At 47.3% G+C, this 20,776-nt stretch overlaps 6 protein-coding genes across 6 annotated transcripts; 4 read left to right on the forward strand and 2 right to left on the reverse strand.

Annotated features, from left to right (window-relative positions):
- The first annotated feature begins 480 nt into the window (after window positions 1–480).
- Window positions 481–2,069, forward strand: LOC128273994 (dynein assembly factor with WDR repeat domains 1). Its single transcript, XM_053012078.1, has 6 exons — window positions 481–520; window positions 587–659; window positions 720–923; window positions 992–1,114; window positions 1,182–1,499; window positions 1,574–2,069. The coding sequence occupies exons 1-6, from the start codon at window positions 481–483 to the stop codon at window positions 2,067–2,069; spliced, it is 1,254 nt and encodes a 417-aa protein (XP_052868038.1).
- A 6,406-nt stretch (window positions 2,070–8,475) lies between these two features.
- LOC128271008 (glycosyltransferase-like domain-containing protein 1-like) lies at window positions 8,476–9,799 on the reverse strand. Its single transcript, XM_053008437.1, has 4 exons — window positions 9,690–9,799; window positions 9,154–9,631; window positions 8,808–9,092; window positions 8,476–8,746 (listed from the first exon to the last, which is right to left on the reverse strand). The coding sequence occupies exons 1-4, from the start codon at window positions 9,760–9,762 to the stop codon at window positions 8,476–8,478; spliced, it is 1,107 nt and encodes a 368-aa protein (XP_052864397.1). The 5' UTR covers window positions 9,763–9,799.
- Window positions 9,800–10,418: 619 nt separating this feature from the next.
- LOC128272355 (importin-13) lies at window positions 10,419–14,085 on the forward strand. Its single transcript, XM_053010147.1, has 8 exons — window positions 10,419–10,736; window positions 10,800–11,276; window positions 11,345–12,889; window positions 12,957–13,049; window positions 13,123–13,255; window positions 13,326–13,481; window positions 13,552–13,723; window positions 13,812–14,085. Exons 1-8 carry the CDS (start codon window positions 10,419–10,421, stop codon window positions 13,897–13,899), a joined length of 2,982 nt encoding a protein of 993 aa, XP_052866107.1. The 3' UTR covers window positions 13,900–14,085.
- Window positions 14,086–14,155: 70 nt separating this feature from the next.
- On the reverse strand, window positions 14,156–16,666 carry LOC128271009 (RNA-binding protein with serine-rich domain 1-A). The gene is made up of 3 exons (XM_053008438.1): window positions 16,644–16,666; window positions 15,459–15,575; window positions 14,156–15,188 (listed from the first exon to the last, which is right to left on the reverse strand). The coding sequence occupies exons 1-3, from the start codon at window positions 16,664–16,666 to the stop codon at window positions 14,357–14,359; spliced, it is 972 nt and encodes a 323-aa protein (XP_052864398.1). The 3' UTR covers window positions 14,156–14,356.
- Window positions 16,015–18,024, forward strand: LOC128275772 (syntenin-1-like). Its single transcript, XM_053014388.1, has 4 exons — window positions 16,015–16,318; window positions 16,822–17,269; window positions 17,368–17,603; window positions 17,670–18,024. Exons 2-4 carry the CDS (start codon window positions 16,829–16,831, stop codon window positions 17,986–17,988), a joined length of 996 nt encoding a protein of 331 aa, XP_052870348.1. The 5' UTR covers window positions 16,015–16,318; window positions 16,822–16,828; the 3' UTR covers window positions 17,989–18,024.
- Window positions 18,025–18,652: 628 nt separating this feature from the next.
- LOC128271010 (syntenin-1-like) lies at window positions 18,653–20,044 on the forward strand. The gene is made up of 3 exons (XM_053008439.1): window positions 18,653–18,673; window positions 19,388–19,623; window positions 19,690–20,044. The coding sequence occupies exons 1-3, from the start codon at window positions 18,653–18,655 to the stop codon at window positions 20,006–20,008; spliced, it is 576 nt and encodes a 191-aa protein (XP_052864399.1). The 3' UTR covers window positions 20,009–20,044.
- Window positions 20,045–20,776: the final 732 nt, after the last annotated feature.

Raw genomic sequence — 20,776 nt, forward strand, 5'->3', positions numbered from 1 at the left:
CGAGGGTTTCGCATCTCCTATCGCTGGTAGTCCCGCTGTTCACGCAATTTTCAGAAACAACGTCCAAACTCGATTCTACGCCGAACAATAGCAGTTCGATATTCTTCTGGGGAATCAATTTCGGGTCTACCGTGACGGTAACCGTTTATAGTACCTTGTTTGGAGGAATTCGAATAAAGCCATGCTTCAGTACTACGCAAACGGCAACAAGTGTGCCCAGAACACGTGAAACGAAGGAGCAACCATGGCAACCAGGTGACAGCACGTGTTTCCCAAAAGCCCATAAACGGTGGCCGTTGGTTGCCATGGTAATTGCCCAATGGCGTATTGATCCAACGGTAGGTGCAAATTTTTCAGTTCAGTTACCATTTGCGTTCGGTTTGGATGTCCACTTTTCAGTTCCGGTGCCACAAACCCGCTCCAATTATTGCTTGAAACTTCATTTCACTAACCGCGCCAAGCTAAGGGTTCACTGTCCAGATGAGATTGATTAAAATATACCTCCGTTACTATCCGCCAGGTAAGGAGTCAACATGTGATAATCAAAGTGAACCCTGTTACTAATTCCTCGATTGTTTCTCCAAAGGCATCGCCCTCAACTACCAGAAGAAAGGTGTCGAGGGCACGAAAATGATAGACCTGTTCGATCTCACCCCAAGGTAAGCAAATCCATCCGAGCCAACTGTGTGACGTAATGAACGCTATTTGGGATTTCACAGCTGTGATCTTCAAGCGGTAACGAAGCAAATCGCCTCCAGCGAACCGCTGATCACGCAGGAAGTGTTCCCGCAAGTGACGGAAATATTGGAAAAGTTGCAGAAGAAACTAAAGGAACCGGTCAAAACTAAGTTTTATCTGTTCAAAACGCTCCAAACACACATCCTGCCGCTGACGAATGTGAGCTTCGACAAGTCGGGCAAAAAGTAAGTCTGGGCACCCTTGGTGGAGCAATCGAGGTCCACTACCGGTTCGGTTTCATTATAACCTACAGATGCATCACGGGATCGTACGATCGGACGTGCCGCGTCTGGAACGTAGAAAGTGGCGACGAAGAGAAAGTTCTCAAGGGCCACGAAAACGTGGTCTTTTCGGTAGCCTACAACTACCCAAGATGGTAAGTCGAGCCCGCTAGTGACGCCTTATTAATCTCTTCGGCACTCCTTAAAAACCCCTTTCTGCAGTGATCGCATCCTGACTGGATCGTTCGATAAAACTGCCAAAATCTGGAACACCGTTTCGGGGAACTGCCTGAACACGCTCTGGGGCCACACGGCCGAGATCGTGGGGGCCGAGTTTAATCCGAGCCAGTGCGAGCTGCTTGCGACATCCAGCATGGACAGCACGGCGCGTGTGTTCCACTCGGAAACGAGCCAGGAGATCAGCGTGTTCGCGGACCACACGGCCGAGGTGATTTCGGCGCGCTTCAACAAGGACGGCAACCTGCTGCTGACGGCTTCTTTCGATGAAACCGCCACGGTGTGGGATTTGCGCTCCAAGGAGTACGTATGGAAACCGGACCAACAGGACCGGGTCTGGACGAATATTCACTCCGGATCGTACGGTTCCATTTCAGACACGCAGTCGTGATCCGAGGCCACGAAGCGGAACTGAGCAACGCCGTGTGGAACTTCCAGTGTAACCTGATCGCCACCAGTTCGCTAGATCGGACGGCGAAAATATGGGACCTCCGAAAGCTCGATGAACCACAGGCGACCGCCACACACAAGGACGAGGTGCTGGATGTTGCATTTAACTGCACCGGAAATCGCCTGGCTACCGGAAGTGCCGATTGTACCGCTAAGGTGTGGGACGTTACCGGTAACTTCGAGCTGGTCACCATCATGGCGGGACACTCAGACGAGGTGTCCAAGGTTACGTTCAGCCCGCCCGGTGGCCTACTGCTGACGGCATCGGCCGACAAGACAGCACGCATCTGGAACTCGGCCACCGGCATCTGCACCCAAACGCTGGCCGGCCACGATGGTGAGGTGTTTTCGTGTTCCTTCAACTACTCCGGCGATGCCATCATTACCGCGTCGAAGGACAACACGTGTAAGATATGGAGATGATACGACTGGTTTTCCGGGCAGGCCTTTAAAGTATGTAACTGTATGAACGTTATTTCCAATTTCAAGCATCTCAAACTCTAGCCTCGCCGTGTTGCCCATTCCGTACCATTCGCTGTGGATGAACGGTTTAGTGTAGAAGATTATCGCGCGAGTTGCGTGCTTTCATCCATTGCCTCATACCAGTACCTTAATTACTCCCGATGAGACTTCCGAAAAAATAGCAGCATGTGCGGACTATCCGGATGCTTAACGATCGCTCGTTGCTAAATTCAGTTGAATGATCTTTGCCAATTTCCATAAACCCGCTCATCTGGAACGCTAAACGTAGAGTCGACGAGTGCCGTCGAGAGTTGGTGCATATCGAAGTAGGCGATCATTAGCGTAGTAACGTACTCGTAACCATATCTCCTATCGGTGCATCCCGAATGAATCCCACCAAAGCAGCTGCCGATAGGTGTAGTAATTGCCATAGGACGTTAATAGTGTATTTTGGAACCCAGAAACTGCCACTGCCATTCTAGAGAGTAAAACACGACGGCCATCCCTAAGTGTCAAGTAGTGCAAAACCAAGTGCCTGTAGACAGTAGTGCCCAAATTGATGATAATGTGTGTTGTTAATGCTAATAAATACTCATCCACATGTTTGCTTTGATGTTACAGTAGCAATCAGCCGTTAAGTTGTGATTTGTTATCATTTTGGCGGTAGACTTTTCATTCACTTCATAGCAGCTCCATAGCATCCATTTGCAGCCTGTTTCATTGGTCAGCTTAACTTTCGAAAACAAGAGCACATTAACGTTTGCCGCATGCTTGTTTCGCTAACTGTTGCTATAATTGTATATCTTCCATTGCTCTTCTTCCATTGGTCAACCATCCGTATCGCGTCCTGATTTTGGGTACGCTGGGTCTACCGCAGGGTCCACCCAAACGGCACAAACAGAGACACAGTGTGGCATATGCAAGCAGGGAGGCAGAACACTGGACCAAATTTTTACTTCGATGCTGAGTTTCCCCACGGAGGATGATGAGCATTTTTTACCTATCGGAAAGAGCCTATCTGCAGTAACGATTTTCTTTATAATTGATTGGCAATTGAATCATTGCATCTTATCCAGTTGAGGATCTATATTTAAACATTTAGATGAAAAAAGGTACGCCTATTACATGTATCGACCATTGGAGATTGCTGTTTGAAGCTAGTGTTTGAATAATGTTAACTGAACTAACCATAGACGTGTTTGTTAGATGCCACTTTTAAACTTCGGCCACCAGATGTTGGCCGAGCACAGAGCAAAATTTGTAGAGCGTGTTTCGAATAAAATGGTAATTGAAGTTGCACAAGCGAAACCGGGACGTTGTTTTTCTCTTACAAATCGCATTCGAAAAAATTGATAACTAACTAACTAATAGATTGGACTAGCAGAAAATGATTGCATGTGTCACACTGCCAAAGTTATGATTACATCAGTACCCCACATTCAATGTCACACTTTTCATGCTTCATTTGCTGAGTCGATGCCGTATAATCCATTTGCGTTGAGTCAGCTTGTGTTTCGTAAAAAGTGCAAGATGTTTAAAACATGCCTCGAACTGTTCCATCTCCATCCCTACGCTCAGGTCGACGTGGTTCAATTCATTCAGCCAATTTTCGCAAAGTCGACTCACGCCGGAACAAGCGGAAACTAGCCACAAACCTCTGTTGTTCCCAAAAACCACTCCCATAGCCACGCGAAATTGACTCATCTCTTTGAATCGAAAGACATTTTCCGACCCATCCCGAATGTGAGTATGGACACAATAGTAACAACAACCCCTTCAAGTAATCCGACCCCAGACCGTCCGTCATCAATTTTGTGCTTAGTTTCAACGCATTCAAAGCTTCCCCAGACCCAGGTTTTATAACACACCGCAACATAAAAAAGCGAAAGCCTTGTACTGAAATTTGCCAAAACGATGTCGAATTCATGTAAATCTAGTGCGGGTTTGAAAAACTAAAACTTGGCGCCCTTCGTGGCCATAATGCCCATAACAACGTTTTTCTTGTGTTGTTGATAGTGTGTTAAGGTCAATGGCACCTCGTTTTTCCTTTAAGTAGATATTTGAAACAATCATCCTAGAGAAGCCATCTCCTGTTGGCAGTAACCTCGTATAGTTTGCATCACCTCATCCGTAACGTCACTGCATCGAAAAATCTACGGTTAGCCGGTCAGTTGATTTCACTTCCATTGCCACCGCCACCAAACATTCAAATGGTTGCTGCGTTGCCAACTAAAAACTGATTTTTCGGTGGTATCGTCGTTTCAGATTCTACTACGACAGAAATGCATCAAGATATTGGAAAAACCTTCGGATTGGTCAGGAGGCTGGTGTGAACCATTCAAACTGGATCCTGACAAGAAGATTTTGTAATTGTTATGTTTACGTTTAACATTGTTTTACTTTACGTTTGTGAAGTGTGATTGTTACAATCTAGCGAGTAACTCTTGGGCGTGTACGATACAGAATCAAATGTTCTTCGAAAATTTCATATTCAATTTTCACTGTTACTGTTACTTAAAGTGTATCGCTCTCTACGTGTGCAGCGAATGCAAAACTAGTTTAGTGCAACGAGTTGTAGAAAATATTTTTCAGTTAGAATGTTAGAAATGGTTCTTCAATTATGTTGGCGATTACTTCCGCAGATAGGAGATAAATGTTGTTGAACAACCAATTTAGTGCCATCTACTAACTAGCCAATAGTCTATCGAAAGTGTTCAATTAGCTAAGTGATAATAAATATACTTAAAGTTTACACTTGTCTACTCACTTCAAGATGATACCTCCGACGGTACTGTCCTCGGTTGACTCAAATTATCCCAAACATCGGCCACCATTGAGCCCGTTGTCTCGCATCGAGCAACATCAATGCAGCTTACTCACGGATGGCCGTGCGTGCCAAACTGCAACCCATCCGTAACCTTTTGATCTGCTTATGTCACGTTAGAGCCGAAGGTTTGTTTGCTGAATGTTCTTAAAATTGATTCCTTCTTTGATGACAAGCGGCTCATGCCTCATCAGCTTCCCCGCACCGCCCCCCAAACCCACCCAGATCCGCACTCATCCGATCACCTCACACACATCGGATCGGTTCAACAATTTCTTAACCCTCCCCGCCCCGCCCCAACCAAACGAAACCAAACCATTACCTTGGCATCCTTACGCCGACGAGTTTTGCAGCTCAACCCAGCCGGCTACCCAGGTGCCATTGGAAAGCAAATAAACAATCCATGTTTGATTTCGTTCCTTACGGCGGCGTTCGCTTCTTTTCCAGGTCGGAGCGCGCAAACGGCGGTGGGCGAAGACTTCCGCTCGTCACGGAACGGAAAGGATCTTTCGATCCGTGTGGCGTTTGCTCAAGTGTTAACGAAACATCTGTTAGGAGCTCACGGGCCGGTACACTTGCTCACAAGGACGATGGTGAGGACGACGGTGGGCGCTACCGGAACTAAGACATTGAGTATGCTGCCCGTTTCCCGGTGGCCAAAAATGCGCAACCTCTAGCCGTGTCGAGCCGTGTCGAGAAAGATGTTGACTATCGGAAGTATGTTTTTTCGGCTATTTATTTCGATATCGTTACAGTTTCTTATGAATTTAACGATATCAATCCCACAGATATCAAGCGGTGGAATGCACGTTTCGTAGAGTGGCCATTTCGTTCGCCCTAACGTAGCTTTTATGACGGATTCTAACACATTTGACTAGCCAACCGTAATGAGACCACCAATGCTGGTACACAATGTGCGAAGAAACCAGCGGACTGCAGACAGCACACTGCACTTCCGGTGACTCCGGCAAGCGTCAACACGGCAAGACCCAAACGGCAGGGGACCAAACCGAGCGAATGAATCCGATTCGAAGCTACTCATTCGAGATGTCGCAGCTTAACTGACCGATCGCCGGACAGCCGTAAGAAATCCTTGAATGGACAAAGAAAATGAATGGTTCAAAAGAAGCAAACAACGGACACCGTGTCCGTATTTATTCCTCTTAACGCCAGCCAGCAGCTGAATATTTTTGTGTCTAATTTTCGGATGACAACGGTACTGGGAGGTTGTGATTTTCAGTTCCAACAAAAAACGTTGCAAAACCGTATCAGTAAAACGATGAATGTTAATGAAAGGTTTTTCGGTAACGGCTAACTTCAGTGATAACTTTATGCTGCCGTCTACAAACCTAATCTCTAGGGCGTCTTCTGCACCGGCGGCCACCAATGCTGGCGAAAGGGGACCAAAACTGGAACTGTGAACCACTGAAGCGTAAAAGCACGTCCAACAATCCAACCGTACGCCAATTTGAAACGACCACTACCGGACAGGACCGGGCGAGGGCTGTGCAACGGGAGGCCACATTTTCTTCACTTTTGTGACCGACAAATCTGGCGACTCACAGACAGAGGACACACCCACACTCTCCGTTTTATCTTTCGGTGCGGTGTCGTTTTCTTGTGTTTATTTATACAGAGTCACCCTTTTGGCACCATCTTTCGAAACAGTAGAAGGCTTTCCGAGTGGACGGATCCGGTCTCCCGGTTCGGCTTCGGAAGGCACACACAGCAAATGCCAAATAGGGACACTGCCGGACACCTAAATGGGGAAAGGAACGAATATTTTCTTAAGCATTGCACTGTTTGTTTCTTAAGGCTTTTAAACTTCTTCCGAGCGGTCGTTTGCCGGGTGACGGTGCTCTTTTCCTCCAGACTTGCCATGCTGGTCCCGGCATGTCTGGCCCTGGGTCTTTCCGTAGCAGCGAATGGGAGACTTTTGTGTCGGTCAATGTCCCCATTTAGATTAAACGAAAGAAGCTTACCGCTTGTACCGAAACAAACCACACAGCCCCAATCAATTTTGGGATTTGAATGTGTTTTCCACACTCGGGTTTAACACACGGTACCGTCGTTAGTTTAAATAATCAAATTCGTGACCGAGAAAAAATCTCATTCAAAATTTCATCCAAGCGATAATATCAGGTGTACAAATAGAAAACCTCCGTTTTCCCATGGGGGGCGCTAGCAGCTGCAAATTAAACGATAAAAATATGCAAAACCCTGGCAATGACAGTTGAGGCATCTGTCAACAACTCCACAAAATCTCGATTGTTTATGTTCACTCTTCTTTGTGTTATTCATGTTCGCACATGGCGCAATTTGAGCCGAAAAAGAGCCATTTGCGGGAAGTGTTGCTTTTTGCGTTTCATACTAAAAAACATGCAGCTGAAGCGCATCGAATGATAGTAGAAGTTTATGGTGAAGCCTGCATTAGTGAAAGAACGTGTCGGGAGTGGTTTTGCAAATTCAAAAACGGCGATTATGACGTGCAAGACAAGGAGCGTCCCGGACCGGTGAAAAAGTTCGAACACGCCGAATTGAAAACTTTGCTGGAAGAAGATGCTTGTCGAACGCAACAGGAACTTGCATACTTATTGGGGGTGACGCAACAAGCAATATCTCATCGGCTAAAAGCCCTAGGAATGATCCAGAAACTAGGATACTGGGTGCCGCACGAGTTGAAGCTGAGGGACATCGAACGGCGCCTTTGCATTTGCGAGCAACTCCTTGAACGGCAAAAAAAAAAGGTTTTCTACATCGCATCGTGACCGGGGATGAAAAGTGGATACACTATGATAACCCAAAGCATAAAAAATCGTGGGGACTTCCCGGCCATGCATCAACATCTACAGCTAAACTGAACATTCATGGCTCGAAGCTGATGCTCTGTATTTGGTGGGACCAGCTCGGCGTTGTCTATTGCAACCAGGCGAAACCATTACAGGAGCCCTGTATCGCACACAACTAATGCGGCTGAGTCGAGCGTTGAAGGAAAAACGGCGTCAATATTGAGAAAGACACGACAAAGTTATTCTTCTTCACGACAACGCTCGACCACATGTTTCCAAAGTCGTGAAAACATACCTGGAAACATTATAATGGCACATACTACCCCCCCGCCCTACTCTCCAGACATCGCCCCGTCAGACTACTATTTATTCCGATTGATCACGCATGACCTGGCCGAGCAGCGCTTCCGTTCTTTCAAGGACATCAAAAATCGGATCGATGAATGGATCACGTCGAAAGATGAAAAATTTTTCCGACGAGGAATTAAAAAGCTGCCCAAAATGTGGGAAAAAGTTGTGGCTAACAATGGCAATTACTTTGAAGAATGAGTTTGTAAGGAGTTTTTTACAATAAAGCCTCAAATCATGAGAAAAAACGGCGGTTTTCTATTTGTACACCTGATATTATAATTTAAAGTATTTGCATCTGCTCAAACATATTAAAAATCACGAAAAAAGCTTATTTTCGTCTACGAAATTCTTTCCACTTTTCCATGTGCGATATAAAAACCTTATTTGCAATTGGGAAATTTATTTACAAACTTCTATTGTGCTCTATTGAATCAATTCGTCTAAGGTGCCCCACAAATTTCGGAACCAACAAGTCCGCCGAGTAGTGGTCCAGTGTAAAGCCATTGAAAAACGCTTCACGATGCTTTTCAAACAACGCCCGATTGCGGCACCAATTGTATAGCTGCTTCACGAGCTGAGCCGTTGTGTTGAACAGTTTATCCTTTGGATAGAGCTCCTGATACACGAGGCGATTCGGTGCCATCGGGACACAGCCGCAGTGAACCGCTTCCAGCCTAACAACGATGGAGAGTTTTTTTATTTTATTTTCTTACAACCGTAGCTTCAGTTGCTCACATTGCCACCCCATAGAACTCGTGTAGGGCCGTCGATAGGACGACATCACCATCGAGTAGTGTTTGATAGTACTCATCCCTCGGAAGGGGCCCAAAATTAACCAACTTCCCTGGCAAGCGGTCCGTCAGTTTATCGAAGCACTCCGGAACCGTTTTGAACCGCTCACCTAGAATAGAGACCCGAAAGTCGACGCCCTTGGCCTGAAGCGCCAGCAAAGCTTCGACCAATTGTTCCGGATTCTTGTCATGCTCCCAACGGTGGGGCCAAATTAAATGAAGCGGTTTCCTGAATAAAAGAAACATTTATCGCAACGGATGACCCAAAGAGCAATTGGTTGACTACAAACTCTAGTGCGGCCAACACTCGTCGAGGTATTTGACGTAAAGCGATCGGAAAATGTAGCACCTCACATTTGGGGGCAATCTTTTCACGCTGTCCTGCGAACTTCATATTCGGGACGATGTTTAGGAACGATTGAATACTGTCCAGAAAGGAGTACATGTTGAAACGGGAATTAAACAGCACCTTGTCCGCGCAAACAGTCGTCGTAATCTGGTTCAACCCGTATTGGACATCTCGTGCCTTAGTGTGCCGGACGGGGTAGCAGAGTTGGTTTTCGTGGAAGTAAACTATTCTATGGCAACCGGCCAAATCCGGACGCAGTCCGATCAGTTCCGCTAGGTTCAGTACGGAACTTGTAAAAAGGGTCCGAAACTGGTGGCTGGAAGGAATTTGGGATGCAAAATGCAGTGCACTCATTCGGGCACACCAGTGCCATTTCTTTGCCGGCAGAGTGTACAAATCGTACTCGTCCGGGTGGAGATCTAAAACGACACCACAGTAAAAGTAACGAAGAACTGCAACTAATTGGCCCCCTTTCACCTTTTAGTATCACGTCAAGCAGCTGCTTATGGGAGCCACCATAGAATGCTTCAAGAATTAAAATGTGAGCCATTCAGTTAAGGACCAATCACACATTCACATAACAAAACTGTTCAACCAACACATTGTTTTGTTTACCTCATCATCTGGCCATAGTCTTTTTCTGCTCATCTAACACCAAGGTTGAATAGACAACCGCTGTCAAACAGTGAACTGTTTGAACCCTGTTCATGCAAAATATGGCCAATTCAAGCTCATGTAAAATATGACTAATTCTAGCTCATGTAAAATATTGGTAATTCTAGCTCATGTAAAAGATGGCTAATTCTAACTCATGTAAAAGATGGCCAATTCTAGCTCATGTATTTTATTTTACGGTGTACGGATTTGACCGTTTTTTGACAGCACCCACCCACCAACTGTCAAAATAGCTAGGAAACCGAAACAACACTGCTCCTTGCGAAAGCTCCACTCCTCACAGTTTGGACGCTTCAATAGTCGGTTTTCAGTATAATTTTTAATCTAATCCATCCATCCTTCGTTATATTATCGTGTTAGGCATTGAACTATGGGTAGCGAATATCTGCCCGCGGTAGTGTATTAGTTTTCCTTCGCAGGAGCAGGGTCAACCAAGAATACTTCGTACTCACTGCCCAGGATTGGCGCATAGCGAAAGAGAGTGTAACTGAGGGGAATAGCACAAACGCACAAAGTAAACAATCCATCACAATGGACGAGGTGCAAACAATAGAGGCGGCCGTGCTGTCGTTCTACCGCGGCGGTTCCGAGCAGCAGAAAGAAACGCACAAATGGCTCCAGCAAGTGCAGAACAGCCCCCACGCGTGGTCCTTTTGCTGGGAGCTGATGCAGCTGAACAAATCGTCCGAGGTACAGTTTTTCGGCTCCATCACGCTCAACTCGAAGCTGCGGAACGATTGGGCCGAAGTGCCGAAGGAAGCGCACCATGAGTTGAAACAGAAGCTACTCGAAACGATCGTCGTGTTTGGCAATGGCCCCAAAATAGTGCTGAATAGGCTGTGCATTTCGGTTAGTTTGCTGCCCCTTTTCATGCCTGTTGCCATTAGTAACCCCCCACTACCGCTTTTTCAGCTGGGCCTTTTCATCGTGCACATGCTGCGACACCCGACCGTAATCGAGGAAGTGACCAGCATGTTTCTGAACCAACAGCTCGGCACCCTGTCCAAGGTGACTCAGATCGAAATTTTGATGTGCGTACTGGAGGGCATTCCGGAGGAAGTGAAGAACGTTCGGACGCAGATCCCCCGGGCCCTGGTGTGCGAGGAGCTGAATCGCAACGCCGAGTTCGTGATGCAAACAGTTGTCACGTACCTGAACGAGAAGCTGAACCACACGGTGGAACCGCAAGACATGAACGGCATGATCAATGCGGCCAAGTGTACCGGAAGCTGGGTTCTGCACGGGAACGTCGGGCTCGATGAGCGCGACAACTTGATGCAGACGCTACTGAAAGCGATCCATTACTGCTACTGGAAGGAACCAAAGGATGACGGTTGCCTGCTGCCCGACGACAACGAGCTCGCCGAAATGGCCCTCAAATCACTTGCTGTAAGGAAATTTAGCCTCCATTAACGCGATCAACGGCATCTAAACTTGTTTTTTTCATCCTACCCTAGAGCATTATCTCGTCGTACTCCACGCAAAACTCGAAATACTCCGTCACGATCATTCGCTTCATGAAGATGTTCCTCGACGTATTGGTGCCGATTCTCGATGCCGAGTACAAGGAGTGCAACGATAATGAAAATCTGGCCCTCATGATGTACGCTTTGTTCATCTCAACGCTGGAGGGCTTTTCGTCGGCCATCTTCGACGGTATTGTGGCCGAATCGGACGCGCACGAAGTCTACACACGCACGGTGGACATGCTGATCAAGTGTACCGACAAGCCCGGTACGTACCCGGTGGACGAGATGTGCAGCACGTATGCGATGGAATTTTGGTACCTGCTCCAGGAGGACGTCCTATCGATGGACACGAGCGAACACCGGAAGCGCTGCCACGAAGCCATCAAGCCCGTGTACGCGCACGTGGTGAAGGTGTTGGTACGCAAATCACAGCTTCCCACCGACTCGTCGATGCACAAGTGGAACGACGACGATCTCGAGGCCTTCCGATGCTACCGTCAGGACATCGGTGATACGTTGCTGTCCTGCCACGACGTTCTGAACGATATGATGCTGGACGTGCTGTCGGAAGCACTCGACGAGTCGATCATGTATCTGAGCTACGAGCAGCAGCTACCGTCGTCGACCGACAGCTGGACACTGCTGGAGGCGACCATCCATGCGTTCTGCTCGATCGCCCAGAAGATCGAGTACGCCGAGCACCCGCAGATCGTGAAGCTGCTGAAGGTTTTAAACGAGATCCCGTACGAAAAGTACCACGACAAGCTCTTCGGCATGGCACTGGAAACGGTCGGTGCGTACAGTGAGTGGTTCGGCGACAATCCGAAGTATCTGCCGTCGGCTATCGCGCTGCTGGTGAAGGGTCTAAACTCGACCAGAGCATCGCAGGCCACACTAGGATTGAAGGATCTCACCTCCGAGTGCCAAAAGGAAGTCGTTCCTTACGCTGTCCCCCTGCTCGATGCCTGCAGATCGACGCTCCAGGAAGGGCGCCTCAAGAGCTCCGAAATGATTCGCCTCATGTACACCGTTGGCAACATACTGAGCGTGATACCGTACGAAAACATTATCGTCTACCTCGACGCCATGGTATCGCCGTGTTTCGCCGAGCTCCAGGTTCACGTGCAAAACAATGACACCAGCGAGCCGACCAAGGCACGCGTCCTGCTGCGGCTCGAGATGATTTCGAAGCTGTTCTCGTCACTCAACATCAACAAAACGGCAAACGCTAGTGGAGACACGGGCGATAAAGTTGCCGGCCAGAAGCTTTGTCCTCCGCCGTCGGCTGTCACAGTGCCCGGGCCCGTGCAACCGATACTGCTGATCCTGCAGAAGACGATGGACTTGTTGAAGGGCTTGTGCACGCTCTGGATCCACGACGAGACGGTCATCGACACACTGTGCAAAGCCCTACAGCAAGCACTGACCACCCTGATGGACGACATTAAGCCGCTACTGAATGAAATGTGTTGTCTGGTGCAGTCGATACTCAACACCAACTGTGTTGTATCAGCGGCGGACATTGCGGGCAATGTAAGAATTTACCCTACTCCGTCTCTGTGGACCCGCTAGTTTATCGTCCTTTTTTTCCTTCTCGTAGTTTATTCTAATGTTCTACAAAGACCAAGACTGTCGACAGTTGATGGTGCAGTTGTTCACGGCAATAATGGAGTATAACTTTGCCCAGATGCAGGTAGTGTCCTTGGTTCCGCTACTAAAGTGGAGACTACTAATATAATTGTAATGTTTTTCCTCCAAAATTCAAGCTGAACTCCGACAAACTGTCGCGAATAGCCGATCTGATCGAAACGTTCTACGCGTTCAACACGAGAATATCAAAAAAGATACCGATCTGCTACAGCGAGGTACAGGTCGATTGCATGAAGCTGATGGGCTACGGTAAGGCGTTGCGCGCTAATCGAAGACCGAAAATGGCCACATTCATCTTTTACCTCTTATCTCTCGATAGCCACTAAGTGCATGATGCTTCCCGAAACGGCACCGATGAAGAAGAGCGTCGCGTTCATTACGATGTTCGTGAAGGAATCTCCGAAACATACCGTCATGATGAACGTGGTGTTGGCGCAGGGTGAAAATATTCTGCGATCAACCTTCCTTTGCATTGGTAACGATCGCCGCAGCACGGATCCAAGCGTGCCCCTAATCCTCATACGAACGGCCCTTACTCTTTTCAGGTGGTACGGCACTCCGTACACAAGTGGAGGTATTTGCGGACATTTTTCTAGCACTCAACATTCGCTACCCGGCCGAGTTTGTGCAGTGGATGAAGCTGCTGGAAATCCCCAACTTCCCGACCGCGTTCGTGAGTGCAAACGAAAAGGAACAGTTTATGAGGAAGGTTATCAAGTGAGTTGTACGCCATTCGAATGCATCTGGAGTGTGACAAGATTGAGTGAAAGCAGCGCAACTTACGATCCCTTCTCACCTTCTGCAGGGAACGGGTCAATAAACGGTTGGTGCAGGATCATGTGCGAAAATTTGCTGCCGTCTGTCGGAACATTATTGACTACGAAGGCAAATAGGGCACACCGGTGAACCGCAGATACTTGGCAACAAAGCGGTAACAGCGTCGCACGGACACAAATGTGATTTTTTAGCTTTTAATAGAAACAAAAAACCGAAAGTAAGCCCGAGCAACTTACACGCTGTAAAAAGTCATCTTTAAACCCCGCAACCGAAGGGTTCTCCGGTAACAACTCCGGGACTCGCCAGAGTGACACATCCTGTTTCTCTAATTTTGTGAATAAAGGAAAAGAAATTGATTTTATTTATCCCAATGTGTATCGTGTGTCATTTTGTTGACGATCCTGTTCGGAGATCTATAGTTCTTTCCGCAAAATTGAATCTGTCCCGTCGAACCCGGCAAGGGGAGTCAGCGAGACAGCACCTAAAGCTAATGCAGTATAGTGTGAGCCACGAAATAAAAACACCTTTTACGGTCGATCGTGTGAATAATCCTGGAAGCTGGTCCTTGCCACCCTAGCGTGAACTATCGGAACTGTTGCTCTGGCGGCGTCGCCGGACGGGGCTGCGGGAACGTCTGCGCCGCGGACTACGACGCATCGACGGGCGCTGCCGATAGCGCATCGGCGAACGCCAACGTTGCATCGGCCGATTATTGCGCATGATCGGTGAGGGACGCCGTGGTGGTGGCCGGGCCTTCGGAACCAACACCGGCGAAGCCGTTATCTCCTGCCCATCGACCTGCCCACCGTCCATGTGCTTCATGGCATTCTCTGCGCCGTCCGCGTCCATGTACTCAACGTAGCAGAAGCCCCTGCCGAACGGTTGAAAGCGATCCATAGGGAACTCCACATTGCGCACCTCACCGTAAGTGCTGAAAATCTCCATCACGTGGTCCCGTGAAACGTTACGCGTCAGGCGCCCAATGTGAATCCGAACAGGGCGCGGTGTGACGGAGCGCTCCTTACGCCTGCGCTTTGACGAATCCGACCGCGAACGGCGGCTGCGAGAATCTTTCACCGACTTCTCGACCGACGGCCCGCGAGCCGGCTGTTTGTTGTTTTCCTTATCATTGTCTCGCGGTTCCGAGCTGCGTCGGTCTTTTTCCTTCGATTTGGCACGCACCGGTTTGCCGACCGTGTCCTTATTGACGGACGATTCCTTATCCCATTGAGCCGGAGCCGGACTCTTGCTACGCGAACGCGACTTGGTATTAGTTTTGCGTTTTGTGCGTGAACGATCGGCCTCACTGCTGGACGAAGAAGACGAGCTCGAGGACGAACTACTGCTGCTACTTGAACTCGATCGTGATCCGGAACTGCTGCGCGACGAGCTACTATCGGACGAGCTGAAAGTTAGGTTAAAGTCAAATCGAAAGTCGAAATGTTCACAGTGATCCCGAAGGCCCGCCGGCAAGAGGATTGTCAACAAAACCAGTCTTCTTCTGTATCACCAATAGCAACGCACACAATGGCTGCCGATTTCACACACACACAACAGTGTGCTACGACCGGTATTGATCGTAGCATCCTTCACAAAATTAAAAACCCCCATCCAATTTGTCGTACAAGCCGGGGGGACCCAGGGATCTGACCAAAATGCCACTTCCAAAACGTACCTTCCACTGCTTTCGCTGCTGCTGGAGCTGCGCTTTTTGCGTTCCTTGTCACGACCGCGCGGCTTCTTTTCGGCCTTTTCGGATTCCTCCGATTCGGAGCGATTTTTTGAGCGAGCCCTAGGGGTAAACAGTTCGATTAAAACCAATCAATCAGCAGTGGCCTAGAAAAAAGGCCACTAAATCGTCCTTAACTTACATTTAAACTGCGAAGGGCACACAGAATAGTCGAGTGTTTAAGTTTCTGTAAAATCGATAGCAGAAACAAATGGCAGACGCTTCACTTTTTTCAGGTTTTGACAGCTAGCAGCAAAGTTTGACATTTCGAATGTCACAGTGTGTGTGACCGTGGTGAGAATCGTTTCGTGGTGAATATGGCTTCGGGATTTTCGTAGGTTGACTCGGATTTTTTCGGGATTTTCGTAGGTTGACTCGGATGTCAGGTTCGCGTTAAAGTTAGGTTCGCAGTGTCATAGTTAGGCTCAAAAATCGGTCAGATTCATAAAAACAATATTCACATTTTGACGTTTCGTGTTTATGTTTTGACGTTTGACAAATTAACAAAAGTTAAGATAGAATACTTTTGTTTGAGATAATAGTAGTTGGTTTGGTATTAAAAAGAGACGAATGTTAGGCTATTACAGCGCAAAGTCTCTATCATCATAAGAAGAAAAAAAATCAAACGGACGTAAAACAGTTAGAATCTCTGCAGATGATTCATGATCCTAGGTCCGATGATTCATGATCCAGTTCTAAAAGAATAGGTCCCCAGTTCGCTTGACCACCCGCGTTGCATTTCAGTTGTTAGAGGTGAAGAGAAGTGGTTTGGTTTTATCCGATCTGATAGCGCAGCAGAAAACATCGTAAGTATTCATCGGGTATCGGGTGCTAAGAATTTCATCTAAATGCGTCGTAGTATGCTGTGCAATGTGCAAAGATGGCAATATGGTGTTCTTCTTATTTTTATGCATTCTCTGCCTTTTCTGCTAAGATGCGCTGTAAAGAATGAGAACAAAGCATTGTCAGCATTTTTTATGCTCTGCGATGGTTCGGCGTGCTTTGTAGTCTGATGCAATTCTGGGCCGTGATTCAGCCACCGCCTTTGCTTAGCGTCGTAGGGGTAAATATTTAATTGATGACCAACCAAGATTCAAAATCACTGCGGACTTGGCTATTTTCTCCACTGACCAACTACGGGTCCGATGAGTCATTGCGTTTCGCTTATTCACGTGTTTGAAACCCACGAGTGAAACCTGAGTAGCTGCTTATCAAACGCGTTGCTACCGAGCGGAAGTTTATCAGCGGCACGGTCGTTAAATGTATCTCCTACTACTTTCGTGTTTTTTTGTTCGTTTTTGAATTGCAGATCTACGATGTCGCTATACCCGTCGCTGGAGGATATGAAGGTGGACCAGATGATGCAGCTGCAGAACAGGGTCGTAGCTGCAGCGGCCGCCCAACAGCAACAGCAGCATAACCAACCATCGGCCCCAGGTGTTAAAGTCCCTCCGGCTTACAGTTTGTATCCGAGTTTCAATGAAACGGATGTGCCAGAAAAACACGATGGTGTCATGGTCAATGATGGCGGCCTCATGTATCCCGATCTGCACGAGTACATGGGGTTGGAACTTTCGAAGGAAATGATCGAGGCAAATCTCTCGCAGTATCTACCAGCGCAAACGCAGGCCGCTTCCAACGCCATCGCTCCCCAACAGTCGATGGTTGCGGTTGTGAACAATGCAAACATGGTCGCACCCATTACCGGTGGCTTCGTGGGGCTTCAGCGTGGTCAGGTGACGAATGGCATTCGGGAGGTAAGCACTAGAGAGGAGCAGCAGTTTCGGTTTCTGTTTTTCGTGTGGTAAAATTGCGAGTGTAAACAAAATTTCACTTTTCTCACCTCTCATTACAGCTCATACTCTGCAAGGGTGGCGACAAGAAAGTTGGCCTCCGAGTACAGGCCATCAACAAGGGTGTGTTCGTTTGCCTCGTCGTGAAGGACAGCCCTGCGGCAATGGGCGGTTTGAGGTTCGGGGATCAAATTTTGCAAATCAACGGAAAGCTCGTGGCCGGATTTTCGGTGGACGATGTTCACAAGCTGCTGAAGAAGAGTGACAATAACAACATTTCGATTGTGGTGCGCGATCGGTAAGAATCGGTTGGCGAATCTCGGTTACTGGTAGCAAATTTTTGAACGCCACTTTTTCCTCCCAGACCACTTGAGCGTGCCATCACGATGCACAAGGACTCGTCAGGAACGTTTGGGTTCCAGTTTAACAACGGGAAGATCACCGCCATCGTGAAGGACTCGTCGGCGGCTCGTAACGGCCTACTGATCGACCAGCAACTGCTGGAAGTGAACGGTCAAAACGTGATCGGTATGAAAGATAAGGAAATAACAAAACTTATCAGTGCTTCCGAACGCACGATCACTCTGACAATCGTACCGAGCGTCATCTACGACGTTATGATGAAAAAGCTGTCCACGTCTTGGGTTCGCGGAAAGATGGATCACTCCATTCCGGACTTTTAAGTTTCAGATCTGCCTTCGAGAAAGAGCGAGAGTGATGGAATTACACAAGAAATAGGGATTACCAAGTAAAACAGTCTGCCATACGCACCGTTCGACGCCAAACGAAACTCTGTAAGAAACCTCAGCCGGTACCGAAAGAAGACTACCTTTTGTAACGATTGCTCATGTATGTGTCCAAGAATCTGAACGAAAATGAAGAATGAAGAATTCACTAGCGCCTTGGAAAGGCCCTGCACCGTAGTGCTGTATTCGTAAGAAATTTGTGTTTCACTGATGCATTATCGAAGCACCTTATATTCTACAGTATACCTTACGACATTCTTCCACTTGTCAGCACGTAAAATATTATGTTTGTAAGAACACACTATTAATAAAGCCCAATTTTATGAATGGCTCAATATCGTATATTGCTGTTGTGGTTTTCTCCTCTCTTAATTCGCGTCCGTTTTGTTTTTATGCAACACTAGTTGTTCCCGGTGCGCGTTGCCACGCCTCATTTCATCCTCATTTCTTGATTATCCGGCGTTTCAAAGGACTTCCTGGTGACGTATCCGATCAGCTTCCCTTCTCATTTCCCGTTACTCCTACTTTTCAGACGATCGGGCTTCCCGTTGACGTATTTGTTCAGTTTCCCTTCCCGCCACCCATTACTCCTCTATTCCAAATGATCGAGCTTCCCGGTGTGGTATCCGATCGGCTTTTCTTCCCGCTTCCCGTACCGATACATGGCAAAACTCGCACCAGCTAAATTTGACTCAAATTGTTTGAACACTATTCGAATTTTGCTGCAATTTACCCAGATTTTGTATGGGGCAAGTGGGTAAGTAAGAGGGCATGGGAAAAAACCAACCATTTCATCGAGTTTAGCTACCCGTCAATTACAGTGTATAAACTGCTCGTGAGTCCTGTGTTAACGAAATTTTACCGAGCTGTCAAAAGAAGAAACTGTCAAAACGCACCGCAGAACAGTAAACAAACTACACGCGGACGAATTTAGAAAATCTTTGCACAGAAATAGACGATTGCAGTGAAAATGAAAGCTTCGGCATTTATCAAGAAGAAGAATGGTGTTGAGTAAGTTGGTGTTATTCTTCTTCTTCTTTCTTCTTCTCTTTCTCTTCTTCTTTCTCTTTCTTCTTTCTTTCTTTTCTCTCTCTTCTCTTTTCTTCTTCTTCTTCTTTCTCTTTCTAATTCTTTCTTCTTTCTCTTTTCTTCTGTTTTCTCTTCTCTTTCTTCTTTTCTCTTCTTCTTCTTTCCTTTCTTCTTTCTTTTCTTTTCTTTTCTTTCTTTCTTTTCTCCTTCTTCTTTCTATTCTCTCTTTCTCTCTTTCTTTCTTCTTCTTCTTTTCTCTTTCATCTGTATTGTAAACAAATTTCACTTTTCTCACCTCTCATTACAGCTCATACTCTGCAAGGGTGGCGACAAGAAAGTTGGCCTCCGAGTACAGGCCATCAACAAGGGTGTGTTCGTTTGCCTCGTCGTGAAGGACAGCCCTGCGGCAATGGGCGGTTTGAGGTTCGGGGATCAAATTTTGCAAATCAACGGAAAGCTCGTGGCCGGATTTTCGGTGGACGATGTTCACAAGCTGCTGAAGAAGAGTGACAATAACAACATTTCGATTGTGGTGCGCGATCGGTAAGAATCGGTTGGCGAATCTCGGTTACTGGTAGCAAATTTTTGAACGCCACTTTTTCCTCCCAGACCACTTGAGCGTGCCATCACGATGCACAAGGACTCGTCAGGAACGTTTGGGTTCCAGTTTAACAACGGGAAGATCACCGCCATCGTGAAGGACTCGTCGGCGGCTCGTAACGGCCTACTGATCGACCAGCAACTGCTGGAAGTGAACGGTCAAAACGTGATCGGTATGAAAGATAAGGAAATAACAAAACTTATCAGTGCTTCCGAACGCACGATCACTCTGACAATCGTACCGAGCGTCATCTACGACGTTATGATGAAAAAGCTGTCCACGTCTTGGGTTCGCGGAAAGATGGATCACTCCATTCCGGACTTTTAAGTTTCAGATCTGCCTTCGAGAAAGAGCGAGAGTGATGGAATTACACAAGAAATAGGGATTACCAAGTAAAACAGTCTGCCATACGCACCGTTCGACGCCAAACGAAACTCTGTAAGAAACCTCAGCCGGTACCGAAAGAAGACTACCTTTTGTAACGATTGCTCATGTATGTGTCCAAGAATCTGAACGAAAATGAAGAATGAAGAATTCACTAGCGCCTTGGAAAGGCCCTGCACCGTAGTGCTGTATTCGTAAGAAATTTGTGTTTCACTGATGCATTATCGAAGCACCTTATATTCTACAGTATACCTTACGACATTCTTCCACTTGTCAGCACGTAAAATATTATGTTTGTAAGAACACACTATTAATAAAGCCCAATTTTATGAATGGCTCAATATCGTATATTGCTGTTGTGGTTTTCTCCTCTCTTAATTCGCGTCCGTTTTGTTTTTATGCAACACTAGTTGTTCCCGGTGCGCGTTGCCACGCCTCATTTCATCCTCATTTCTTGATTATCCGGCGTTTCAAAGGACTTCCTGGTGACGTATCCGATCAGCTTCCCTTCTCATTTCCCGTTACTCCTACTTTTCAGACGATCGGGCTTCCCGTTGACGTATTTGTTCAGTTTCCCTTCCCGCCACCCATTACTCCTCTATTCCAAATGATCGAGCTTCCCGGTGTGGTATCCGATCGGCTTTTCTTCCCGCTTCCCGTACCGATACATGGCAAAACTCGCACCAGCTAAATTTGACTCAAATTGTTTGA

The sequence above is a fragment of the Anopheles cruzii genome, chromosome 3 (assembly GCF_943734635.1).
Source record: "Anopheles cruzii chromosome 3, idAnoCruzAS_RS32_06, whole genome shotgun sequence".
Classification (NCBI taxonomy): domain Eukaryota; kingdom Metazoa; phylum Arthropoda; class Insecta; order Diptera; family Culicidae; genus Anopheles; species Anopheles cruzii.

Coding starts and splice junctions, on each gene's coding strand:
- LOC128273994 (XM_053012078.1), top strand. CDS start 481: ATGAGATTGATTAAAATATACCTCCGTTACTATCCGCCAG. Junction 1,115..1,181: donor GCCTACAACTACCCAAGATG/GTAAGTCGAGCC, acceptor CCCTTTCTGCAG/TGATCGCATCCTGACTGGAT. Junction 1,500..1,573: donor TGGGATTTGCGCTCCAAGGA/GTACGTATGGAA, acceptor GTTCCATTTCAG/ACACGCAGTCGTGATCCGAG.
- LOC128272355 (XM_053010147.1), top strand. CDS start 10,419: ATGGACGAGGTGCAAACAATAGAGGCGGCCGTGCTGTCGTTCTACCGC. Junction 11,277..11,344: donor TGGCCCTCAAATCACTTGCT/GTAAGGAAATTT, acceptor ATCCTACCCTAG/AGCATTATCTCGTCGTACTC. Junction 13,256..13,325: donor CATGAAGCTGATGGGCTACG/GTAAGGCGTTGC, acceptor ATCTCTCGATAG/CCACTAAGTGCATGATGCTT.
- LOC128275772 (XM_053014388.1), top strand. CDS start 16,829: ATGTCGCTATACCCGTCGCTGGAGGATATGAAGGTGGACCAGATGATG. Junction 17,270..17,367: donor TGACGAATGGCATTCGGGAG/GTAAGCACTAGA, acceptor CTCTCATTACAG/CTCATACTCTGCAAGGGTGG. Junction 17,604..17,669: donor TCGATTGTGGTGCGCGATCG/GTAAGAATCGGT, acceptor TTTTCCTCCCAG/ACCACTTGAGCGTGCCATCA.
- LOC128271008 (XM_053008437.1), bottom strand. CDS start 9,762: ATGGCTCACATTTTAATTCTTGAAGCATTCTATGGTGGCTCCCATAAG. Junction 9,632..9,689: donor GCTTGACGTGATACTAAAAG/GTGAAAGGGGGC, acceptor GTGTCGTTTTAG/ATCTCCACCCGGACGAGTAC. Junction 9,093..9,153: donor CGAGTGTTGGCCGCACTAGA/GTTTGTAGTCAA, acceptor TCTTTTATTCAG/GAAACCGCTTCATTTAATTT.
- LOC128271010 (XM_053008439.1), top strand. CDS start 18,653: ATGATCGAGCTTCCCGGTGTG. Junction 18,674..19,387: donor TGATCGAGCTTCCCGGTGTG/GTATCCGATCGG, acceptor CTCTCATTACAG/CTCATACTCTGCAAGGGTGG. Junction 19,624..19,689: donor TCGATTGTGGTGCGCGATCG/GTAAGAATCGGT, acceptor TTTTCCTCCCAG/ACCACTTGAGCGTGCCATCA.
- LOC128271009 (XM_053008438.1), bottom strand. CDS start 16,666: ATGACTCATCGGACCCGTAGTTG. Junction 15,576..16,643: donor ACTCATCGGACCCGTAGTTG/GTCAGTGGAGAA, acceptor GTTTACCCCTAG/GGCTCGCTCAAAAAATCGCT. Junction 15,189..15,458: donor AGCAGCGAAAGCAGTGGAAG/GTACGTTTTGGA, acceptor CCTAACTTTCAG/CTCGTCCGATAGTAGCTCGT.